We start from the raw sequence: 21728 nt of genomic DNA, 5'->3' as shown, positions 1-21728 counted from the left end.
ACCTCTCATGACTTGCTGATTCGGTCATTCTTTCAAGCAATCTTCCTACTACTTCGCCACCACCTGGCCACCAGGCCCTCCTCGGCCACCTTCCCCTTCTCCTCTAGAACCTCCTCCCTCCTCTGACGCTCACTCACCATGGCCGACTTCCGCTCACGCAACTTCAACACGGCCTTCTCTGGCTTGATCACAACGGTGATCATCATGGGCGCCGTGGGAGGGGCCTGCCTGCTGGGCTTCGAGTCGCTGCGCCAGATGAAGCGCCTGCCACGCAAACGCTTCGTCCCCTTCTGGAAGTCCAACTATCGAAGAGGTGGCGATGACGTTGGCGTTGGCATAGCAAGTCGTCGTAAAGAGAAAGATACTCAAGAAGATTGGGAAATGGGCCACCTCTATCACGCTCGTACCTTCCACGCAACGAATCCCTCACCGCCCCTGGCGAAATGGCCTCTTGCCTGGACATGGCAGTCACTCCGCCTCGACGATTGGTTCTACGCAACACACTGCGGCATGGACAATGTCGTCTACGTCCGCTTCCTTCGCGGCTGCGTCTGGTGGATGCTGCTGCAAACCTTGACCACAGCGCCCATCCTCCTGGCCATCCATTTCCGCTTCTCCAAGGGTGTGGAGATCACAGACATGTCCAGAGCAAGTCTGGCTTACCTTGTTACCATCCCCGGCCCTGGCTGCGAGGGCGTTGATTCCGCCACCTCGTCCGAGTGCAAGCGTGTACCCAACGACCAAGGCAGGAAGCTCCTCTGGATCCACCTCTGCCTCACTTGGTACGTCACCGCCACCTGGTTCATCGCCCTCTGGTGGATCGGCAAGGGCTCCCTTGCCATTCGTCGCAGGCTCGTCGAGAAGATCAGGACGGATCGCCAGGCAGGCATCGACGAGGCCGGCGAGAAGCGTCGTCAGGAGGCAATCGCTGCGGATCTCGACGATCGCCATCATGCAGAGCCATTGCGACGGATGCAGGGGTTGCCGACAGATGCAGACAACAGCGAAGGCTGGCGCCAACGTACCCTCCTGGTCACGAATCTGCCTGCGACGATGAGGGATGAAGCCAGCATTCGCAGGTATTTCGAGGAGTTCTTGCGTCCGGACGACGCTTCCGAGACAGGCAGCGAGGCCAGCCACAGCAGGACAGGCAGCATCGTCGAACATGACTCAGATGAGCAGGCGTCTTCAACACAGCTCGACGATGCAGCGCCTGGCACGATGACCGTCGCCACAATCAAGGGCAATGAGGCACGTCCGACGGAACCAGTGGGCCCTCAGCCGGACCTCCTGCCGCAACGCCATCTGCGCTCCCCCGTCCAGACTGTCGTACTTGTTCGCAAGATGAATGAGCTGAGTGCCATGCTGTCAAGGCGGCAAGACATACTTCAGCTCCTCGAAGCTGCTCACGTCAAGTTGGCTCAGACTGTTCTGCAAAAAGTGGCGCAGCGTCGAGCAAAGCAGGAGAAGAAGCAGCGCAAGGACGCCGATTCGAACGGCAAGCAGACCCACGAGAAGGGCGATGGGTCGAATGACTCCGGCGAGACGGCACGAGATGTCGAGAGCGACGCTGCCAATGAGGCGCTCGAGTCGCAGCGCAAGAAAGCGCTCGATGACCTCGCTGACCGCCTTGCCAAATTCCTGCCAAGAGCAGAGCGCGATTCGACGGCAGGCGATGCCAAGGCCTCACTAGACGAAGAGACGGTCTGGGAGGCTTTGGCCGAAGTTCCTCGCGAGCTGCTCGACCCTCATCAGCCCGTCACCAGCCTGTCTACTTTGTTCCGTGGCCAAAAGGTGCCCACCATCGACTACCTCCTAACGAAGCTCAATCTCCTCACCGCGCTCGTCGCCGAGATGCGCGCTCGACCGCCCACGGAATACGAGGCCACCAGCACGGCCTTTGTGACGCTGCGTGACCCTCGTCAGGCGCGTATGGTCTGGCGTGAGCTCAACTCGCAGATCGTCGTCAAAGTACGAATGGCGCCGGAAGTTAAAGATCTCGACTGGGATCGACTGATGCGCACGTCTTTCACGGGTGACCTGGTGCGAGGATTTGGAGTGAACGCCTTCTTCTGGGCTTTCACGGTCTTCTGGTGCATTCCTCTCCAGCTGATCTCCACGGCACTCTTCTCGGTGCAGAACCTCAAGATCGTCATCCCTGGTCTTAGGGCCTTCTTCAGCTCGCATCAGCAGCTCGAGGCTTTCGTCTCTGTCACCCTGCCCACCGTGGTCGTATCTTTGATCACGATGTCGATCCCAGAGCTCGTATTCCAGATCTCGAAGCGAGCGCAAGGCTTTGTGACATGGTCGGCGCTCTACGACCAGTGTCTGTGCAGGTACTGGAAGTTCATCGTGTGCAACATCGTGAGTAGCGGCAGCGAATCGCCGGGAGAAGTGCCACATGTCAGTACTGACCGCAGTCTCCCCTTCCTTGCCGCACGCAGGTCATCTTCTTTTGCATCGGCGTCACGACGGTCGAGGCTATCCTCCAGCAGATCGGCAGCAATGGCGGCGAAAACACCATTCTGGACAACATCGCCTTCGCGTTTCCTACCGCGGCGCCATTCTTCGTTTCCTACCTCATCCTCGCCCTAGCCTTGCATACCGGCTTCGAGCTCTTGGGCTTCATGATCCCAATCCTCCAGCACTTCCTCAGCGCCAACAAGGCGACGACGCCGCGAGCACGAGCGCTACGCACGCTGCCGCGCAACTTCAACCGCTACTACTGGCTACCATTCCACATCCTCATCATGACCATCGTCTTCATCTTCGCTATCTTGAACCCGCTGGTCATCCCATTCGCGCTCATCTACCTCTTTTTTGCCATGATCGTCTTCAAGAAGAACTTCGCATTCGTCTACTACCGACGCTTCATGGAGAAGGAGGGAGCCGTTTATTTCATTCGACTCTTCCGCTTCACGCTGGACGGGCTGACGACGGCGCAGGTCGTCATTCTCATCTTCTTCTCCGTCACGGACCAGCAAAGGGCGTACATCGCTCTCACAGCCATCTTGCTGCCCGTCACAGTCGGCTTCAAGATCTTGGGAACCAAGCTGTGGAAAAGCCAGTGCCGCGCCATCGAAGATGAAGAGGCCAACGCCATCTGTGGTATTGCCTCGTCTTCGCAGGCTGTCATGGGCTCTGGGTCCAACAAGGACTACGGCGAGGAAGGATTTGGTACCGGTGAAGCCGCACCCCTTGACGCGCGAGCCTCGGGACGCTATCCTTCCCTCGCCACGCCTCCATCGACGTCGAGCCGCCTCCTCAAGTTCTGGCAGCACCTTCACGACTCCTTCCACGCCAACGGCGCCGATCAGCCCAGCTACCTTGCTGCGCGAGCAGCAAAGGGCCAGCCTGTCAAGAACCCCGTCATGGCAACGGCAGCTTTCGTCGCTCATCGCCCCGTAGCTGCTGTGCGTAGGGCTGGGGTGGAAACGAAGCAGGTTGGCCACGCCGCCAAGATGCACCTCAATCTCGATCGCTCTATGCGTGCCGATTCGACGAAGGACTTGCAGCAGCAAGAGGAAGAGGCGGCTAAGCACAGCGTCACCGTCGAGAAGCGGGCCAAGGTTGGCACCATCACAGATCGCCGCGTCCCGACAAATGCCTCGCTGCGCTACCGTAACGGCTCGACGAGACGCGGCGCCAGCAGCAATGGCATCGAGGCTCACGGCGGCCTGACTCGAGGCGCAAGCACCCGCAGCAGGCTCAATGAGGCCGCAGTGCCCGAGTCGCCTTTCCTTTCCGGCTTTGAAGCCGTAGCAAATCACGCACCTGTGCCCAGTGAGGACGCGTACGCCGATTACGAGGACGGGGAGGACTCTATGGTTAGTCTCAGCCGGATGCCACGCACCCCACGCCACGTACGTCGTAGCATGCGCGAGGCCTCGATGGCGTCCGCAAGGAGGATGCGATCCCAGGCCTACACAGAGGATGGGACCGGCGGCACGATGACGCACACTCACAGCGCCTCGTTTGCGCAACCGCTCAGTCCTGACCTCTCAGGCGTGCCTCCGCACATCAACGAAGCGAGCTTCTACTACGAGGACACTGAAGAAGATGTTGGCATGGGCGGCAATGCGAAGCTCGCTCACCAGGGAGAGGACCAGGAGGACGACGACTTTTCAGACGACTCGGAAGACGGCCCTCTGGTTCGTCCACACGCCAAGATTCGCTGGGACGACACCCCGAACAATCAAGCGCGATACAACAACCCCTTTTATTCATGCGAGCTCGACCCCTTCCTCTGGCTGCCCCGTGATCCGCTCGCTCCGCTCAATCTCTGCGACACGATCGAGTGGCACGGCCCTGCGATCGTCTCGTCGGACGGAGGCGCAGGCAAAGTGGGCGAGTGGGACGATGATGAGGCAACACTTGCGCTCGAGGGCGGCGCTGAGGCCGGAGACGCGGATGATGATCGTGCAACATCCGTCTCTCGCATCGGAGAGATCGCAGGAGACGAAGAGATCGTCATGGGCACGGCACTGGCTCAGCGCCTCGAGCAAGAAGAGAATGCGAGCCAGGCAGAACAGGCGGATCCCTCTGCCAGTCTGCCAAAGAATGTACTCGATGAGTACAGGAAGGCTATCAGGCGCGACGCTGCCGCTACCGATGTCGATGGGATTTCTCGCCTGAGCGGCGGAGACGAACTGCGTCCTGCTATCAGTAATGTGTCTACATCGAGCATTCGCTCTCCGAAGCCGGAACAGCGTACTCAGGCCGACCAGGAGTTCAGGCGTGAAAACCCTGTGCCGCTCACGGCCAGTCCAGTCGAGGAGCGCAAGCCCCTTGACCTCGAGGCAGCAGCTACAGCGACAGCCGCAGCGCCACCGGTGGCGGCTCCACCTAGCCCCGAGGCCCGCAAAACCCACTTCGCCCCTGACCCGCAGCGACAGCGCGACCACCCTCACATCTCGACAGCTATGGTCGCAAGCCACTCCGCCGGATCCATGGCGACTAGCGGTCCTTCGTCTCCCACGCATGCCCGCTACTCCAGCGCGGGCAATCCAGTCACACCGCAGCACCAGCGTCGTGCTACAAACCTCAGCGTCATCTCTGCCGGTGGCGCTCCCAGCATCCGCAGCACGACCACAGCTGGCGGCACGCGGACGAGCAGTCGCGTCGTCACAATGCGCCAGGCGCTGCAGGCTGAGGTGCTTGAGGAGGAGCGTAGGCGTTCCATCCGCGATCGACTTTCGGCGAAGAGCTCGATGAAGAAGAGGATGGGCTCGCTGAGTCGGGGCAGGAGGGAGAGCTCTATCTCCCATGCTGGAGCTGGTGGTGAGGACCTAGAGGCACCAGCGGAGGGAGAGGGTGAGGTAGAGGAGGGGATAGATGAGTTTGGCAACCGAAGATCGCCAGGGCAAATGAGCCCGTCTCAGTCGAGGCGATCGGGCAATCGGTCGCAAGGGAACGCCACCATGACTCGTTCCCTCAGCACGGCAAGCAGCGCGATCATGTCAAGGCATGAGAGGGCGCTCAACCTCGCGGCGGCGCAACGATCGCAGGCCCAACAGGGTAGCGAGGCCACCTTGGGCCCTAGCAAGCCAGAAGCTCCCAAGCGACGCAGCAGCTTGCTCAGGGGGGCCTCGTCTGCTTCCAAGAGGCAGTCCACCACCTCGGGGCCTGGCGCGGCCGTCGGAGCTCTTCACGCCCAACCTCGCCAGTTGAATCGTAAGCCCTCGAAGCTGCGTGACGAGATCTCTGGAGCCGACGATGCAGACGATTCGCAAGACCCAGCTGCTGGGGAAGCGACTGTCGTCTCTTCCCACGAAGCCTGGACGCAGCGTCAGCAACAGCAGCAGGCTGCAGCCGGTGGAGAGCAAGTGGAGATGATGCCTTTGAACTCTTCTGCTCCTCGAGGCTTGAACACGAGCACCAGTGCTGATGCGTTCGCGGACGCTGATGAGTCGAATGTCCAGCCAGGTCGGGCGATGTGATCGCATCCTCTCTCTTCGACGCCCCTTCATCTTCTCAGCGGATCAGCGGAATTGCTGTAGATATTCTATTTCGCCTTCATCTCCTTCCCATCGTCGGCTCTGCTCTGATTCATTGCTTGTACCCTTCTTGCTTCACTCCTGCTTCGGCATCGGACAAGAATATATCCCATTCATTGCTGCCCAACGCGTGCTGGCAAATAGTTTGATGAATCGTACTGCAAAACAAGGAGGGCGAATGGTGGATCCCGTTGTCCTCAAGCCATTCATCTTGTGGGACACGCAAGGCGAAGCCATGCTTCGTTCATCAATCAATCGCAAGCACGACTTCCCCTCTGCTTCAACCGAGCTTATCCCCTCCCCGACGTCACCACTCCCCTCCTCCTAACCTTCTTGACCGCCTCCCGATGCCTGCGCTTGTAATCCTGTGTCAGATCCGTTTTCCTCCGCTCCCACTTGTCCCTCATTTGCTCCTCTGTGTCCGGGCGTAGAAAAGAGAGGAGTACGTCGTCATTGTCATCATCGTCGTCCTGCTGAACGGCCGAAGGACGGGAGGCACCGTCGATGTCCTCATTGAAGGTAGGGAAGAAGGGTTGTGATGGTGGAAAGGTGGGTTTCTTCTCGCTGCGCTTGCTGGCGGCTGAGTCCTCGTCGGCTCGGCCCTTGGCCATCTCCTCCACGACGTCATTCTCCGGCGCGGCATCAAAGTCCATTCCCTCGTCCAGTTCCTCATCGCCTAGCAGCGAGCCCATGAGGGAGAAACCGCCTGCTCCTTCCTGCGGCTTGAACATGTCCTTGAGGCTTCCCATGCGGACGTTGAACTCGGCCTGTGGAGGAGCGACTGCATTGCTGACAGAGGAAGCGTCGTTTTGGTCTACGACCTTTGCTGGTGCTTCTTCGACAGCAGTTGCCTTCTCCTCTGCCGGCTGAGCGTGACTCGCGTTTACAGCGGGCTCTGCTGCAATGGCGGCCGCAGGCACTCCAGGCTCGAAGCGGGCAACCGGCATGAAAGACGCTGAGGCGGCGCCATAAGCATCTTGGCTGCCTGACTGCGCTTGGCGCATCTTCGCCATGAGGGCGGCTCGCCTGGAGCCCGCAGCAGGGGCCTGTGGGCTAGCTGTGCTGCCATTGGGAGCTGAGCTTGGCTCAATTGCGGCCGGAGCAGTTTGAGCAGGAGGCTGTGGTGCCGCAGCTGGGGCGGCAGGCACCGATGGCTGCTCAACAGCCGCATGCTGCGGCTCGCTCTGCTTTGGGACAGAGATAGCTGCCTTCTTTGCATCCTTTTTCAGCGCCGTCTCTCTCTGCTTGGACACGAATGTCGGCGTCGGAGCTACCTTCTCCTCATCTTTCGATTGCGCGGGGGGCGAAGGACTCTCCACCTTCTTCGGTCGAACGACCTCCGCCTTCGGCTTCGCTTGCTGTTGAGCTCGAGCAGATTTCTCAGGCTGAGCAGCCGCTGGCTCCTGTGATCTTTCTTCCTTCTTCGCAACCTTACTCGGACGAGCCGGTTTCTTCCACCAAGCGCCTCCTGCCGCTCCGTCATCCTCTTCCTCTTCGTCGTCCTGCTCTTGATGCTCTGCCACCATCGATTGCACCGCGCTTGCTTTCTTTGGCGCCACGCTCGGCCGCGCAGGCTTCTTCCACCAGGCACCTCCCGCTTCCCCCTCGTCCTCTGCCTCTGAGTCCTCTTCCTCCCCTTGCGGAATCAATTGGGGCACCGTACCAGCTTGCTTCGGCTTCCACCCATGACCGAACATCTCTTTGATCAGGTTCATGCTTCTGGCCGTCTCATCGCCGCTGGGCTGAGCGTCGGATGCAGCCGCAGCGCGCGCTGGATCGCCACGTCCTTCATCATACCCATCGGAGAAGCGATCCTCTTCATCCGGATCGTAAGGGTCGAGTGTGAAGTTGCCCGGAGCGAGGTCAGCTGATTGAGCTGGAAGCGGGCTTGCAGAACGGGATGCCGAGTCACTTGATTCAGAAGATGACGAGACATCGGAGGATGACGACGAGGACGAGGCGACGCTGCTCTCTGATGCTGCATCCTCGTCGTGCTCGAGGATCGCAACCTCCTCGCCTGCCTTGCGCTTCTGCCCAGCAACTACGACTTCGTCCACTTCCATCCCTTCACTGCCCTGTCTGACCCATCTGACTTTGCCCTCTTCCCCGTCAGTGCCTTCCATTTCCTCACACACCCACACCTCGTGTGACGTCGCAACGTCGTCATCGTCGCCAAGCAACCCTTCCCCGAGATGAACAGCCCCATACCTCGTTGGATCGATCAGCATTCTCCTTGCCCTGCTCGGCGGGGCAGCGAGCTGATTCTTCTTCTTTTTGCGCCGCATGTTCTTGGCGCCTGACGTCGATGCCTCTATATGCGACGATGACGACGAGGTTTGCGGCGGTAGGGGATGAGAGGGTCGCATCTGAATGGGTCGCAGCAGATGGCCTGCGGGTGTGAGCTTCCAACCCCAGACTTTACCCTCCTTGACGCCTGCCTCAGTCACGATATCGGTGATGCTCTCGTGCTCTCGACGACTCGAGGGTTTGGCAATCTTTCTCTTCCTCTTCTTACTGCTCTCTGCGGCGTCCGCAGGCTTGTCGCCCGCTTCCTCGGCACTTCCATACCCTCCCTTGTAATCGCGCTTGGCCTCCCTGATCCACAGCTTTGTGCCCTTCCACACACTGCCGCTTATCCTCGCAACGGCCTTCTTGATCTTGACTTCGTCGCCGCGCAAGGTCGCATGGACATAGTTGCGTGGCTGGCCTACGCCATTTGGTTTGGGAGGCCACGAGGAGAGAGAGACGGATGAGGCGTGCGGGCTTAGAAGGTTGAGAAGGGCTTCGCGAGTGTGAATGGTGGGATCGAGCGGGGAGATATGAATGCGCCTCGTGGTCCCAGGAGACGATGTGGATGAATCTGCGCTCATATCTGTGGGCGAGCGAGGGGTCGAGAGTGAGGCGAGGACGAGAAGAAAGCAACGCAGTCATTTGGTCAACTTTTTGGCCGTCCCTTTCCGCTCCCCTTCGCCTTGGCCAAGGCAAATTCTCGTCGAGCACGGCAAGGCACGACGACGACTACATCGATGATAGCCACGGTGGTCACTCGTCGCTGCGAGATTGATGTGTCGAGCCCATCGTGTTGATTTGGCATCGCGAACTGCTCGAAGAACCCGAACAGAGCCTGCGAAGGTGCCAAGTCAAAAATCCTGGCCCCACCTCAGCTGTCCCCTCAGGCATAACGGTATCTTCCAGCTTGGCGGGTGAGACTATTGACTCAGAGCTTTGCTGCATGGCATTCCAGCTAATTGCAACCACCATCTCATTGCGATGTCGTGTGCTCGCGTTACCACATGCTCATTCGGTCATCGGCTGTGCGAGTAAGCGTCGACGTCGACGGTCCTCTGCCGGCTTATCCGCTGCTCCCGCCCGCGAGGTGGCCTCCCACATCATCTCTCCTCCTCCTTTGTCACTCTCCGTGGCCTGTTTGACGCGACTGCATCATCACCATGTCTACCAATACTGCTCCGCCACCTCTGTGCCGTGACATCGAAGATCACGACGATGGCTCTGCGTGCCAACATGCCGACGAGTGTCGCTCTCGAGGCGGACCGGCGGCGGGGGCGGCGGCGGCGGGAGGCATTTCAAATGGGGTGAGTCGACGAGTGGGCGCAAGCAAGGCTGCAGAGGCGCTGCAAAAAAGGTCCTGGCAGGCAGCGCGGGATGAAGCCGGCCTTCTTCTGACTCGCAGACAACCAAAAACGCGCTCACACTTTCCAACACTTGACCACACCTGTTCATCTCCTCCTCTCTCCTCTCACCCCTCGTCGCTCGCTCGCTCGCTCGCCCATCATGGCGTCGACGTCGCTCCTGCGCACTTCACTGCGCTCCTTCTCCCTCGCCCGCACACAGTGTCGCTCCTTCGCTACCAGCTCCCCTCCCCGCTATGCCAGTCCTTCTCGCCCCGGGCCGGGAGACATCAATCGTCATTCGCGCATCATCACCCGCCCAAAGGACCAGGGAGCATCGCAGGCAATGCTCTACGCCACCGAGGGCATCGACCAGGATGAGGACCTTCAGCGCGCAATGGTCGGCATTGCCTCGATCTGGTACGAGGGAAACCCGTGCAATGCCCACTTGCTTGGATTGGGTCAACGAATCAAGAAGAGTGTAGTCGATGCAGGTCTCACGGGATACCAGTTCGGCGCTGTAGGCGTGTCAGACGGTATCTCAATGGGAACAGACGGAATGAGCTACTCACTCCCCTCCCGCGACCTCATCGCAGACAGCGTTGAGTCAGCAGCAGGCGGTCACTGGCTCGACGGAATGGTCGTTGTCCCCGGCTGTGACAAGAACATGCCCGGTGTCATCATGGGTCTTGCCCGTCTCAACCGACCCGGTATCATGGTGTACGGCGGCACCATCCGCCCTGGAGCATGCGGCTCCGTCTCCGGTACCCTCGACATTGTCTCTGCCTTCCAGTCATACGGTCAATACCTCGCCGAAGGAGGCACGCCCGATGCAGAGAAGAAGCGATACGATACTGTTCGTCACTCCTGCCCTGGTCCCGGCGCATGCGGTGGAATGTACACCGCCAACACCATGGCATCTTGCATTGAGGCTCTGGGTATGTCTCTCCCAGGGTCGAGCTCCTTCCCTGCCGAGTATCCCGAGAAGCTCGAGGAGGCGGACAAGGTCGGCTCAGCTCTTCGCCTCATTCTCGAGAAGAACATCCGACCGCGCGACATCATGACTCGCGAAGCGTTCCTCGACGCCATCTCCCTCACCATGGTCCTTGGCGGTTCGACCAACGCCGTCCTCCACCTCATCGCCATGGCCCACGCAGCAGAGGTAGACGTTTCAATCGACGACTTCCAGCGCTTGTCCGACTCGACACCCTTCCTGGCCGACTTGAAGCCTTCGGGCAAGTACGTCATGGAGGATGTCTACAAGACCCTCGGAGGTGTCCCGACTGTCATCCACTACCTCATTCAGGAGGGTCTCATGAAGGGAGACCACATGACCGTCACGGGCAAGACGTTGAAGGAGAACTGTGCAGAGTGGGTCGAGAAGCGTGGCAAGTGGCCCGAAGGTCAGGATGTGCTGCGTCCCGTCAGCAACCCGATCAAGAAGACGGGACATATCCGTATCTTGAAGGGCAACTTGGCACCCGGTGGAGCTGTGGCCAAGATTACGGGCAAGGAAGGGTTACGCTTTGAGGGCAAGGCTCGCGTGTTTGACACGGAGGACGAGCTGGTCAAGGCCATTGAGCAGAAGACGATCAAGAAGGGCGAGAAGACGTACGTATACCCGCAGAGAAGCACATCCAATCCATTCTGCTGTACTGACATTACCTTCCTCCCCCTTCTTCACACGCGCAGCGTCGTCGTCCTCCGATACAAGGGTCCCAAGGGCGGCCCCGGCATGCCGGAGATGCTCAAGCCCACTTCTCTCATCATGGGCGCCGGCCTCGGCCAAGACGTCGCTTGCTTGACGGACGGACGCTTCTCTGGTGGATCTCACGGCTTCGTCATCGGTCATGTCGTGCCCGAGGCTCAGGTCGGAGGCCCCATCGGTCTCGTCAAGGACGGCGATCGTGTGGTCATTGACGCGGAGAGTAACACTATCGACTGCCCAGAGGTGGATGAGGCCGAGTGGGCTAGGAGGAAGGAGGGATGGAAGCCTAGGCCATTGAGGTTCACTGCTGGTCATCTCAAGAAGTACACGATGCTTGTCGGGGACGCTAGTAGGGGCGCGATCACGGACGCGGATTTGGAGAGGCAGCAGCCTGACCTTTGAGATGTGTGGGGGCGGGCGTGTGTAAAGTGTAGCATGACTCGTTGCAATGGAGCATTGGATCTCGGAAAAGGAGAGGAGGTGAGACTGGCAAGCTGGAGTATCCGGCGCAGCCTTTAATCAGGAATCTCCTTGTACTCGAGGCAAAAGTCGCTTCAGCGCCATAATGATGCGACTGGGTGACTATTCATAGGTACGGCAGAAACGACGCGATCGACATCGAATGGTTCGACGCGTTCTTCTAGAGATTGCAGCAAGGAGTCTAGTAGACGGCTGATTGGCTAAAGAAGCTCGACTTCGAACGAGGCTGATCTGCTCCAGGCAGAGATCTGGTGACTATCAAAGTTAGAGGCGGGCATCAGGCACCTTGAATTGATTGGGAACGACGTCGTCACGGTTTGGCCTTCGTAATCCTGAATCAGGATTGCGTGGCCGATGAGTCGTTGGCTTGAGCTGTCTTCTTATGAGCAGGGGGAGGACACTGTTCAAGGCACCCGGGGGGTCGATGTCAGTCAACTCTCCTGCCTTTACATGTCACGGCACAAAGCTGCACAGGCAGGCGTGCAATGCGGGCTTGGGGAACGTACCTTTCTAGAAGGGTATTGCTCGCAAGGTTTTGGATTCGCCGACCCGTTAGTGGTACATGTCTTGACAGTGCCGGAGATCGTGCACTGTACGTACGCCGCGACGTTTCAGCTCGTGACTGCGGAGCATGTGTGGGCGCTCGTGGGAATTACTTACACCGCGAGGGGCAAAGGAGTGGAATGCCCTAGGCATCCATCCGGGCCATGGGAGACTAGTGGCATTGACGGCGAGTGAGACCTCTGCAGCAGTAGCGTCAGAGCCAGCCTGACCAAGTGCCTCGCTATCCATGCTAGGAGACTACGGCAGCACAGGTAACAATCGCGGCAAGATGTCAGGCGCCGGAGATACGTAGATGCCGTAGTAACGCACCTTGATGACTGCGCTTGCAGAGTGCTTGAAAGCTTGTTTCTCCGATATGTCTTGGATGAGACAACCACCGGTGCCGTTGGTCAAGCACTGCGTACGCTGAGAAGGGATGGGTTATGTAGAGTCAGCTCGCTTGCGCATAGCAGTGTTTTCCCCGCTCCGCAACAAGAGGTCATCGCCTTCAATATCTCACGTACAGACGGTATGACTGCAGCCAGTGATGAGCTGTACAAGAGAGCGAGGATGAAGATGACGGCGACGAGCATTAGGCGCAGCGGTGTGTCGACATGGCCGCTAGGTCGATGTCTCCGAGCAGGTATCAGCGTGCACCAGGCAGGCAGGGGAAGTAGCATGATAACGAGTGTTAGAGTGTGGTGAGGCGAAGGAGAAAATTAGAACGATGCGTCTTGACAAGGCATGACGAGGAAGCGTGCGGCGAGTAGGCATTCAATGTGCTCTTGCCTCATCCGAAGTCTACCGCAACACTCCCGTCGACCTCGTCGCTCATGCATTGCCGTTCCAACGAAGGCTCGATCCAGAGCAGTCGCAGCGACAGACATCGGACGTCGCCATGATGATGACAGTGGGATCGTTGTCCTCCATTCGGCGCCTGATTGCGGCTCGCAATCTACTCTGGAATAGTCGTCCCACGCGCCTTTGCCGCCCTCGGCCGCTCAGGAAGCATCCAGTGCCCCGTCGCCTCAACTGCGATCGTCTTGGTGACATCGAGCGCGGTGCGAGGCGATGTTGAGTCATTCACATTGACGAAGTGACGAGGCGGAGGCGAATAAAGTCTACAGTAGAGTTGAAACTGAGGAGCCGAAAACGAGATGAAAGGGAGTCTCTCTGTAGCTATGTACACAGAATGTAGAGAAGGGTGCGTCAAGTCGTATGCGCTGCGTCGTTGTTGAGGTCTTGGGTTCTATCTATCGAGTCTGTCAAGAAATCGCCTGTGAGCCTTCTTCTCCAGGCTACCTTCAGCCCCGGCAAGCCCGCTCTGCTTTTGCCTCCATGAGGGCAATGCTATCGTCCTCATCTTGGTCATCCACCTGATCCGGTGAGGCGATGCGGAAGTGATCCTGCTCCTCTGAGCTGCCCGTCATGGCGTTCCCTTGCACGACGGCCTCGTAGCTTCCAAGCCTGGCCGTCTCTGACGAAGAGCCGCCATTGACATGCCCAGCAGTGCTGCTGCCGCCACCGCTCACAGTAGCAGGTTGCGTCGTTAGATCGTCCATGTCGTCATCGTCCAGATCGAAGTCCAAGTCCTCTGAATCCGTCTCAGAGCCGAGCATGGAGCCTCCCTCATCATCAAGGTCCTCATCTTCATCTCCATCCATCGCTTCGCCTTCCTTGCCCTCCTTGGCAAGCACACCCTCCCTCTTTCTCCTCCTGCGCATCTCCCTCGAGTCTTCCCTTATTTCCTCATCCTCATCCTCGCTGTCCAACTCCTCGTCGACGGCCTTCCGTGCCACGGAGAAGAGGTAGAGGAAGATGCCCACGCAGAGGAGCACGCCAACTATGCCCGCAGCCTTCTTGACGCGCTCGGCCGTCGTAGCATCGTGGGCTGCGCCCTCTTGACCGCCGGCACCAGCCGCCCCATTCTTGGCTGCCGCGTCTGCCCCATGATACGCCGCAAAGTTCTTGATGCTCGTGCCGAGCCCGCAATGCACTAGCAACTTGGGCAGGGCGAGGGCCGTACAGCAGAAGTAGGTCCTGAATGTGAGCGTTGGGCTGCTAGCTAGGAGGGTGTTCATGAGATTGTAAGGGTAGGGTGCTAGCCTGATCAGGAAGAGCAAAGAGGGGCGCTTCTCGATTGCGCGGACCACTTTCTTCAATCCGCCGGACTTGGCTAGCAGCCCGCTCATCCAGGAGCGGAGGAAGGTCTTGCTGAGGAGGTACACGACGACGGCGCCTGACAGGGCGGCGATGTAGCTGATGAGGAAGCCTTGCCACAGTCCGAAGGAGAAGCCGCAGAGGACAATGAGGGTAGAGTAGAGGGGCAGAGGAGGAAAGGTGGTGAGGAAGATGAGGCTGCCCAAGACTAGCCGACCTCTTGTTCCCAACCGCTGCAGGGTTGAAGAAAGCTGATCGAGGGCGGTGAAGACTTGCGTGTGGAACAGGAGGACAATGACCGTGCTTGAGATACTGACCACGAGCCATATCAAGAGTGGAATGTAGGCGCCGAGCCACTCGGGATTGTACACACGCTCGCCGGTGACAGGATTGCGGAAGGATTGGTCTGTATCGTGTAAGAACTTCCGGGCTGAGGTGGTGAGGACGCGCATTGTGTGAATCGGGTGGATCATGTGCCACGCCACACTTGCGATTGTGCTGCCCACCGTCTCCAAGAAGGGTCGGGTAGGAGTGCGCCGCTTTGCTCGCCGCCGTCGAATGCGTTGCTGCTTCGATCGTTTGCTGGTACGGCGACGATCAGAGGCCCCACTGAGACGGGGTTGCTTGAGGTTGATGGCGCCTCGTCTCGCTTGTGGAACGAAGAGGGGAGAAGAGGTGGATGCCTCGCTGGCCCCACTGGCAAAGCGTCCCGCCGGTGAAGGACCTGCTTCTGCCCTCGGAGTGGCCAGCATGTCCTCCATGTGGATTGACGAGTGTGCGGACATGCCGCTACCGCCATAGTTGAAGGCTCCTTGACGACCAAATGGCGATTCTGGGACTGAACCACCCGACAACGATGGAGGTAGCGGTGCCGTCCAATGAGACTCGTGGCCACCTGCTCCCTTTGCCGCTGCCCTCTCCGCCATCGCTCGTGAATCGGGACGATACTTTGCTGGCGTCTTGCGTCCCTCAGTCGGTCTTGGCGAATGAGCCGCCCTGCTTGGCCTCCTCGTAGGCCCCGCAGACGAGACAGGCGTGTAGCGATGTGATGAGAAGCTATCCCTTGGCTCTCGTTCCTTCTGCTGCTGCTGGGCAGACACCTCCCGTCCATGTCCTTTTCTCCTCTCATCTCCACTACTGCTGCTATTACTGTCATGCTCGTCGTCATCATCTTCTTCCCTGTCCGAGTCGTGCTCCTTGCTATTGACCCTCTGCGGCGAGCGGAACAAGGTAGGTGAAGCTCGGGCTCCCATCCTCTCCATGAGCAATTGCGCTGCATTGACTGCCGCTCTCCCTAAACTGTCCTGCCGCTTGGGATCGCGAGAGTTGCTCTGCGCGGACATTGAACGGACGGGAGGAGTCTGGGACCGCATTGCGGCAGCGGCGTGATAGTGATCTCCGCCGTACGTGGCCGACATGGGCGGCTGTGCTGATTTGGCCATGGAATGATGCCGGTGAGAAGTGTTGCTGTTGTGACAAGACGACGAAGGCGGCAAAGCAAAGAGGTCAGTCAGCGTGCGTGACGCCCCGCAAGCAGAAAGATGCCACTTACGTTGGGCTCGTCGCCATTGCACCTCGATGATGTGACGAGGTGGCATCGACTTCTATTGGCGGCGGCCTGCTATTGCGGCTGCCCTTCAGACTGCCAGACCTGGCTTCTGGGGTGAAACTGGCAAATGCACCGGTGCTGCTGCTGCTACCAGCTGATGTTCCCACGACGGGTGACGTGTGCGGGGAAGAAGCGGGGCTGGAGAAGTGGAACGAGGGGACCTGATGCTGCTGATGCCCATGACCATCTATTAGTGGTCGCCATGACTGTGTTGGCGATGATAGTGGGTCCTCTGACAGCTCAAAGGCTGGCGTTGCACCGGGTAGCGTACGCGCGCCTGTCGTGGGCATTGCTTTGGACGAGGCGGCCGAATAGTCGTGCGACGACACATTGCGACGATGCGACGACGGGCCTGCCGCTGCCGCTGATGCTCCCGCCGATGCCATCGAGGCCGGCGGTTGTCTGTGTTGACCAGACATGGAAAAGGCTACGCAACGCAAGGGAGAAGAAGAAATGTGGTGGAAAGGAGGAAGGAGGGACAAGGCAGAGCGTGCGCCGTGCGAGCTCTGATTGCGAATTAGCTCGAGGTGACGGCCCGCTCGCAGCCTTGTCTCGTCTCGTCTCGTCTCGTCTCCACCCTCCGCCCCGGTCTAGCCGATTGCAATCTGACGCCGGCACGGAGGCCCACGAGGCCCACGAGGTCACAAATAGATTCCAGTCGTCGAGACGACGCTAGCAGCGGGCTAGCAGCGGGCAGCCTCACATCGCTTTCAATCTCATGCTGAAACTACCTAGGCATGGGGAGATAGTCAGCTATGTCACATCGCGATGGCTCTGTCGCCATCGCGTCTTTCCACATCCGCTCCCTCGAATGGCCGCGCCTCTGGACCGGCGGCCAGCCCCTCAATCTCGATGTGTCGCGCAATGAGTATCGACGTCTCAAGGAGAAGCACTGTCGCAGGCCAGATGGATCTTGGATCGCCCAGCTTGAACCTTCGACTTCAGCGTCCGCCGGTGGCTCACGGCGAGCAGCCAGTGGTGGGCTCAAGACAATCGATGCCCATCCTCTGGGAGATGACGATGATGTGAGCCCTCCACGGTGTCGACGTGCCGAGTACCATACTTACCCTGACCTGCTGTACCTCCCATTCAGAACCCATGGAAGCACCACTACGCCTCTCTCGCCGCATTGGACCAGATCTTGCTCGACCTCTCGCGCCTTCAACCTGACAATCCAGCCGACGTCGACGAAGTAGCTCTAGCTCGCATCCTGTTTGTGTGGGCAATGGAGCACCAAGAAGGCGGAGGGTACAGGCAAGGCATGCACGAAATCTCCTATGCACTCTACGTCGTACGGCAGCGCGACTCGGGCCCTCTCCAGGATGCGCAGCACGTAGAAGATGATGCGTACTCCCTCTTCTCCCACCTGATGGAACATGTCGCCCCGCTCTTCTACTCTCCCACCTCGATGGCCCAGCAAACTGAAGCTGTCCGATCCTCGCTCCTTCGAGTAGACCCTGCGCTGTATGCCCACTTGAAGGCTATTGAAGTGGAGCCGCAGCTCTTCCTCTTGAGGTGGCTGCGCTTACTGTTCCTGAGGGAGATGGCCCTGCAGCACTGCCTCGAGATGTGGGACGCAATCTTCGCGGCAGCGGCAACGCCAACGGCAGCCGGCGAGGCCTTTGACTTGGGTGGAATAGTGCAGTGGACCTGCGTAGCTGCTCTGCTGCGGATGAGGGGCACTCTACTCGCCTGTGAGCAAAGCGAGGCGCTCGTGACGCTGATGAGGGAGTGGGAGATGCCGCCCCTGGAGCAGGCGACGGGAAACATCGACGGTAGAGGTACGAGCGGACAAATGGGCTCTGCACCGCACTACTCTGGCATGCTAGTTCAACAAGCCAACCTCCTCAAGTCACGTCCGACACCAGCCACGGGCGTAGAATGCGCGGTGCAGAATCAGGATATTCTTGGTATCCCACTGCGGCACGCTTCAGCTCCCAGCGAAGAGGGAGTTGAGGATGATGCGCGCACCACATTCAGCGCTCGCCCTAGCTCAGCAGGTATGATTTCCTCCCCTTCGGGAGGGGCCTTCAGCTCTGCCTCCCTCTCACGAGCAGCCTTTGCAGGAGCGCAGAAGACGGCGCAGTGGGCTTATCAAAGCGCCACGACTCGTATGGCCGCTGCTACTGCCGCCAACAGATCGTCGTCAGACCGAGCAGGTTTCCCTAGCGGTTGGAACTTAGACGACGTGGAGGCTAGGAGGCTGAGGAGGGGCAGAACGGGGGACACGACGGTCAGTGAGGGGCGTAATGTGCCACAGGTCGAGGGTGACAATGAGGTGGATTACGTTGAAAGGGATCGAAGACTTGTTCTTGCGCTGAATGGCGTCGTTGCGAGAATCGAGAGCAAAGCCGACAGAGGAGCGTCGTCATCAGCAGCAGGCCCTGACCCAGCACTGCTAGCGCTGAAAGGGGTGCGAGACATCCTGGCAGGCAGGAAAGATGCATCAGACCTCAGTTGGATCGAGAAGGTCGGAATGGATGGGGTGAAAGGCGAAGGAGAGAGACCAAAATCACCATCACCAACTGCGAGCCAGGATCCGGCTTCATCGGGCCCGACCTCCCCATGCCCTCCCCCTTCTGCATCACCGCCCTCCAAAGCACAAATACCCTCAGCGCCCAAATCGGCTCATCGAGCCTTCGCACGCCTGCCTTCTCCAACGCGACATCCGCCAGATAGACCTGTTCTGGTCGATGATCCATTGGGTGCTCTTGGCGGGTGAGGTAGGCTGCTGACGTAATCGTATCAATATTTGCCGGCTCAGTCCGCCCTCGTTGTGGCGCAGCTTTTTGTCCTTTGCTTCCTGTCCTCACACCTTTTGTACACCCAGCGAGATGACTATGCCTGCCGCCTCTTCGGCAGCTTCGTCTTCACGCGGCCATCTGGCACGTACCTTGCTTTCGCCGTCGACGTCATTACTGCGATCGACGTGCCCGTCAGCCACGAAGAGACGCATCGCGGTTCCAGTCGCCCTGATCCACACATCATCCCCTCGCCCGCTACCTCGTGCCCTTAATCGACCACCTGTCAATCCAAATGCTGGCTCCGGCCCCTCCTCATCTTCCGCAATTCCCTGGTTCCTGCAAGATCAAGAAGTGCTCGAAGTAGATGCGCCCCCACCTCGGTCAACGGCCACACCGGCAACCGCTTCTGGTGAAGCAGAAGACATCAGCATCGACCCCGATGTTGCTTCCCTGCCCGTCCCTTTGACCATCCTGCACACTCATCTCTTTCGCGGTCCAGTAGCTGGAATGCTGCATCGGCCCGATGCCCTCTCCTTCACGCTTAACGACACAGAAGGCGAAGACTCAGACCCGTGGGTAGTCATCCCTGCCCGCTCCCTTCTGGGCAGTACTTCTTGGTGCGACTGGGTAGTCATCGTGACTGTGCGCGAGAACAGTGGTGGGGCGATCAATGCAAAGGTAGCGGAGGAGGTCGGCGAGGTGTTGAGGAGGGTCAGACCACCACCAATGGAAGGCGAGGGTGGTGGAGGGAGCAAGAAGGGAGTTATAGCTAGTCTAGACGATCTGCTTGGTCCTGGCAACGAGCGCAGCCCCTTTGGGCCGAAGAGCGAGGGTAGGGGGGCGATTTGTGCTACGACGCCCTCTGACGGATTTGAGGAAGGAGACGACCAATCGGACCCCAAAGCGTACCACCAAACGCCAAGCTGGGCAACGCATCGCTCCTCGTTGCGCTCCAAGTTCTCAGAGTCTCCACTAGGCACCTCATCCTGGCGTCCCCTAAAGATTCTCTCCCGCGAGACTCAGCATGGTTTGCGCGCTTTGAATGCTTCTGACCCAAGCAAGTGGAACAGCGCGAGCCTCTCGGAGCACTTCAAGGTCTCTCCCGAGGCCGTGCGGAGGATTCTGAGGGCGGACCCGAGCAGGTGGGGTGGGGAAGGTAGAGAGGCCGGTGAGGGGGCGAGGAGACTCAAGGATTTGGTGGAGGGTAAGGGGGATGGGAGGACGAGAGAGCAGAGGGAGATGGATGAGATTGAGCGATTGAGGGAGGAGATTGAGGCGAGTAGGAGGAGGAGCGATGAAGGTGTGGAGGAGGATATTGCTACCATCGTTGGAGGAGGAGAGGAGCAGCTTCCCCCAGCCACAACTCCAACAGCACCAGCCACAGTACCCGCTGCAGCGCCTACTCGCTCGCCCATCAATGTTCGCTCCTTGGGCAAGCCTCGTCACCCTGTGCGCTTCGAGGGGTTACCCTCCACCTCTGCTTCCTCCCGCAAAAGGCAAGCGCGTCAGGCTGCTGCCCCTTCCGCAGGTGGGGACAATGGTAGTGGTGGGGAATGGGTGCTAGTGGATGCAGGCTGGTGTGTCGTTCACGTCATGACTCCAAAGGCGAGGAAGCGATACGACGTTGAGGGTGTGTGGCGCGAGGCAGAGAGGGAAAGGAGAAGGAATGGGGGAGTGGATCTGACTGCTGTCTGATGATGGATTGCATGATACAAATACAAATGCGTAGAGTGATAGATGCTTGAGCTTAGCCGCTAACTTAGTCGCGATCCGGACTTCTGCTGGGGCTTCGACTGATATAGCCACCATCCCCCGCATCGCTCGCCGGCGAAGGTGACCGCGAGATGTACCGCTGCTCCGAAGCTGGCGAGGCAGAGCGAGATCGTGAAGGCGATCGACTGACGTAACGCTCCCCGTCGCGCATCTCCTCGTCTGACTCTTCTTGGCTAGCGTACCCTACATCCTCATCTTCACCGTCTTGCCCATTGTATGGCAGAGGCACAGGTGAAGGAGACTTCCGCTCTCCCACGGCCGCAGCAGCTGCTGCTGCCGCTTTAGCCTCTCTGGCCGCCTTTCGCCTGCGGAGCTTCTCCTTCCACCTATCCCTCGCCGCATTGCTCCCCTCTGCGCCGTCACTGTCTTCGTCACTTCCACCCTTTTTCGCCTCACCGTCCTCGTCGACCTCGCCGGCAAGCAGGGCCTCCTCAAGCTTACTGACCCTGGGCTCTAGCCTCTCCTGTCCGTCCTCCAGCACTCTCCTCTGCGCCAGCCTAGGCAGAATGATATGGCAGACGCGCTCTTGCGTGAGTAGCTCGTCGACGAAGTCGTCAATGTGAGTGAGACGATACGATCCGTCCGTATTGCGATAGCGGAGCTTGCGATAATCCTCCAAGAGTGGCTCGAGGGTTTCGTAGATGGCGAGGGAGGGATAGGTGAGGCGGACATAGAAGGCTGCGAGGGCTCGGAGGTATTTGAACTCCTTTGCCTCTAAATAGGCCTCCAATATCTCTCTCTCCGGCTGTAACTGCAGCAGCTTGAGTGCCAAGCACAAGAATGCCGTGGGCCGCTGTGAGCCGCCGTACGTTCCACCAACGCAGTCAAGCTCGACGGCTTTATCGACGAGAGACTCGGCTGTGAGGGCGAAACAGTGCTCCTTCCAGTAGAGGGAGTCGTATATACGAGATCGGATGACCTTTTCGATGAGGAATTGTGGATTGGTCCCATGGATCTGTTGCGCTGTGCGGCGCGTTGTGTTGGCCATCGCTGCCGGGGTATCGAGGTAGTGGGACAGAAGATGAGCAGGCGGATTCAATGCACGGACAGACGTCGACAATCGAGGTTCGCCTCTTGCCATTCGTC

At 59.2% G+C, this 21728-nt stretch overlaps 9 protein-coding genes across 9 annotated transcripts; 5 read left to right on the top strand and 4 right to left on the bottom strand.

Moving 5' to 3' along the window:
- Positions 1-59: 59 nt before the first annotated feature.
- On the top strand, positions 60-6113 carry BDZ90DRAFT_140046 (hypothetical protein). The gene is made up of 2 exons (XM_025503457.1): positions 60-2364; positions 2445-6113. The coding sequence occupies exons 1-2, from the start codon at positions 139-141 to the stop codon at positions 5937-5939; spliced, it is 5721 nt and encodes a 1906-aa protein (XP_025363761.1). The 5' UTR covers positions 60-138; the 3' UTR covers positions 5940-6113.
- Positions 5859-8908, bottom strand: BDZ90DRAFT_231146 (hypothetical protein). The gene has a single exon (XM_025505736.1). It carries the CDS (start codon positions 8864-8866, stop codon positions 6287-6289), a length of 2580 nt encoding a protein of 859 aa, XP_025363760.1. The 5' UTR covers positions 8867-8908; the 3' UTR covers positions 5859-6286.
- Positions 8909-9127: 219 nt separating this feature from the next.
- On the top strand, positions 9128-9635 carry BDZ90DRAFT_139994 (hypothetical protein). The gene has a single exon (XM_025503455.1). The coding sequence runs from the start codon at positions 9229-9231 to the stop codon at positions 9481-9483; it is 255 nt and encodes an 84-aa protein (XP_025363759.1). The 5' UTR covers positions 9128-9228; the 3' UTR covers positions 9484-9635.
- Positions 9458-11958, top strand: BDZ90DRAFT_231144 (dihydroxy-acid and 6-phosphogluconate dehydratase). The gene is made up of 2 exons (XM_025505735.1): positions 9458-11236; positions 11318-11958. The coding sequence occupies exons 1-2, from the start codon at positions 9789-9791 to the stop codon at positions 11733-11735; spliced, it is 1866 nt and encodes a 621-aa protein (XP_025363758.1). The 5' UTR covers positions 9458-9788; the 3' UTR covers positions 11736-11958.
- Positions 11959-12582: 624 nt separating this feature from the next.
- BDZ90DRAFT_140025 (hypothetical protein) lies at positions 12583-13187 on the bottom strand. The gene is made up of 2 exons (XM_025503456.1): positions 12881-13187; positions 12583-12782 (listed from the first exon to the last, which is right to left on the bottom strand). The coding sequence occupies exons 1-2, from the start codon at positions 13034-13036 to the stop codon at positions 12615-12617; spliced, it is 324 nt and encodes a 107-aa protein (XP_025363757.1). The 5' UTR covers positions 13037-13187; the 3' UTR covers positions 12583-12614.
- Positions 13188-13257: 70 nt separating this feature from the next.
- BDZ90DRAFT_273976 (hypothetical protein) lies at positions 13258-16591 on the bottom strand. The gene is made up of 2 exons (XM_025508822.1): positions 16069-16591; positions 13258-15983 (listed from the first exon to the last, which is right to left on the bottom strand). The coding sequence occupies exons 1-2, from the start codon at positions 16542-16544 to the stop codon at positions 13661-13663; spliced, it is 2799 nt and encodes a 932-aa protein (XP_025363756.1). The 5' UTR covers positions 16545-16591; the 3' UTR covers positions 13258-13660.
- A 151-nt stretch (positions 16592-16742) lies between these two features.
- On the top strand, positions 16743-18910 carry BDZ90DRAFT_139933 (RabGAP/TBC). Its single transcript, XM_025503454.1, has 2 exons — positions 16743-17150; positions 17219-18910. Exons 1-2 carry the CDS (start codon positions 16881-16883, stop codon positions 18845-18847), a joined length of 1899 nt encoding a protein of 632 aa, XP_025363755.1. The 5' UTR covers positions 16743-16880; the 3' UTR covers positions 18848-18910.
- Position 18911: 1 nt separating this feature from the next.
- On the top strand, positions 18912-20596 carry BDZ90DRAFT_139930 (hypothetical protein). The gene has a single exon (XM_025503453.1). It carries the CDS (start codon positions 18960-18962, stop codon positions 20562-20564), a length of 1605 nt encoding a protein of 534 aa, XP_025363754.1. The 5' UTR covers positions 18912-18959; the 3' UTR covers positions 20565-20596.
- On the bottom strand, positions 20534-21663 carry BDZ90DRAFT_231141 (PRP38-domain-containing protein). The gene has a single exon (XM_025505734.1). It carries the CDS (start codon positions 21628-21630, stop codon positions 20629-20631), a length of 1002 nt encoding a protein of 333 aa, XP_025363753.1. The 5' UTR covers positions 21631-21663; the 3' UTR covers positions 20534-20628.
- Positions 21664-21728: the final 65 nt, after the last annotated feature.

This window comes from Jaminaea rosea (genome assembly GCF_003144245.1).
Source record: "Jaminaea rosea strain MCA 5214 unplaced genomic scaffold BDZ90scaffold_3, whole genome shotgun sequence".
Lineage (NCBI taxonomy): Eukaryota > Fungi > Basidiomycota > Exobasidiomycetes > Microstromatales > Jaminaea > Jaminaea rosea.
Note: the sequence above shows the minus strand (reverse complement) of the source record. Positions and strands in the feature narration are given on the sequence as shown.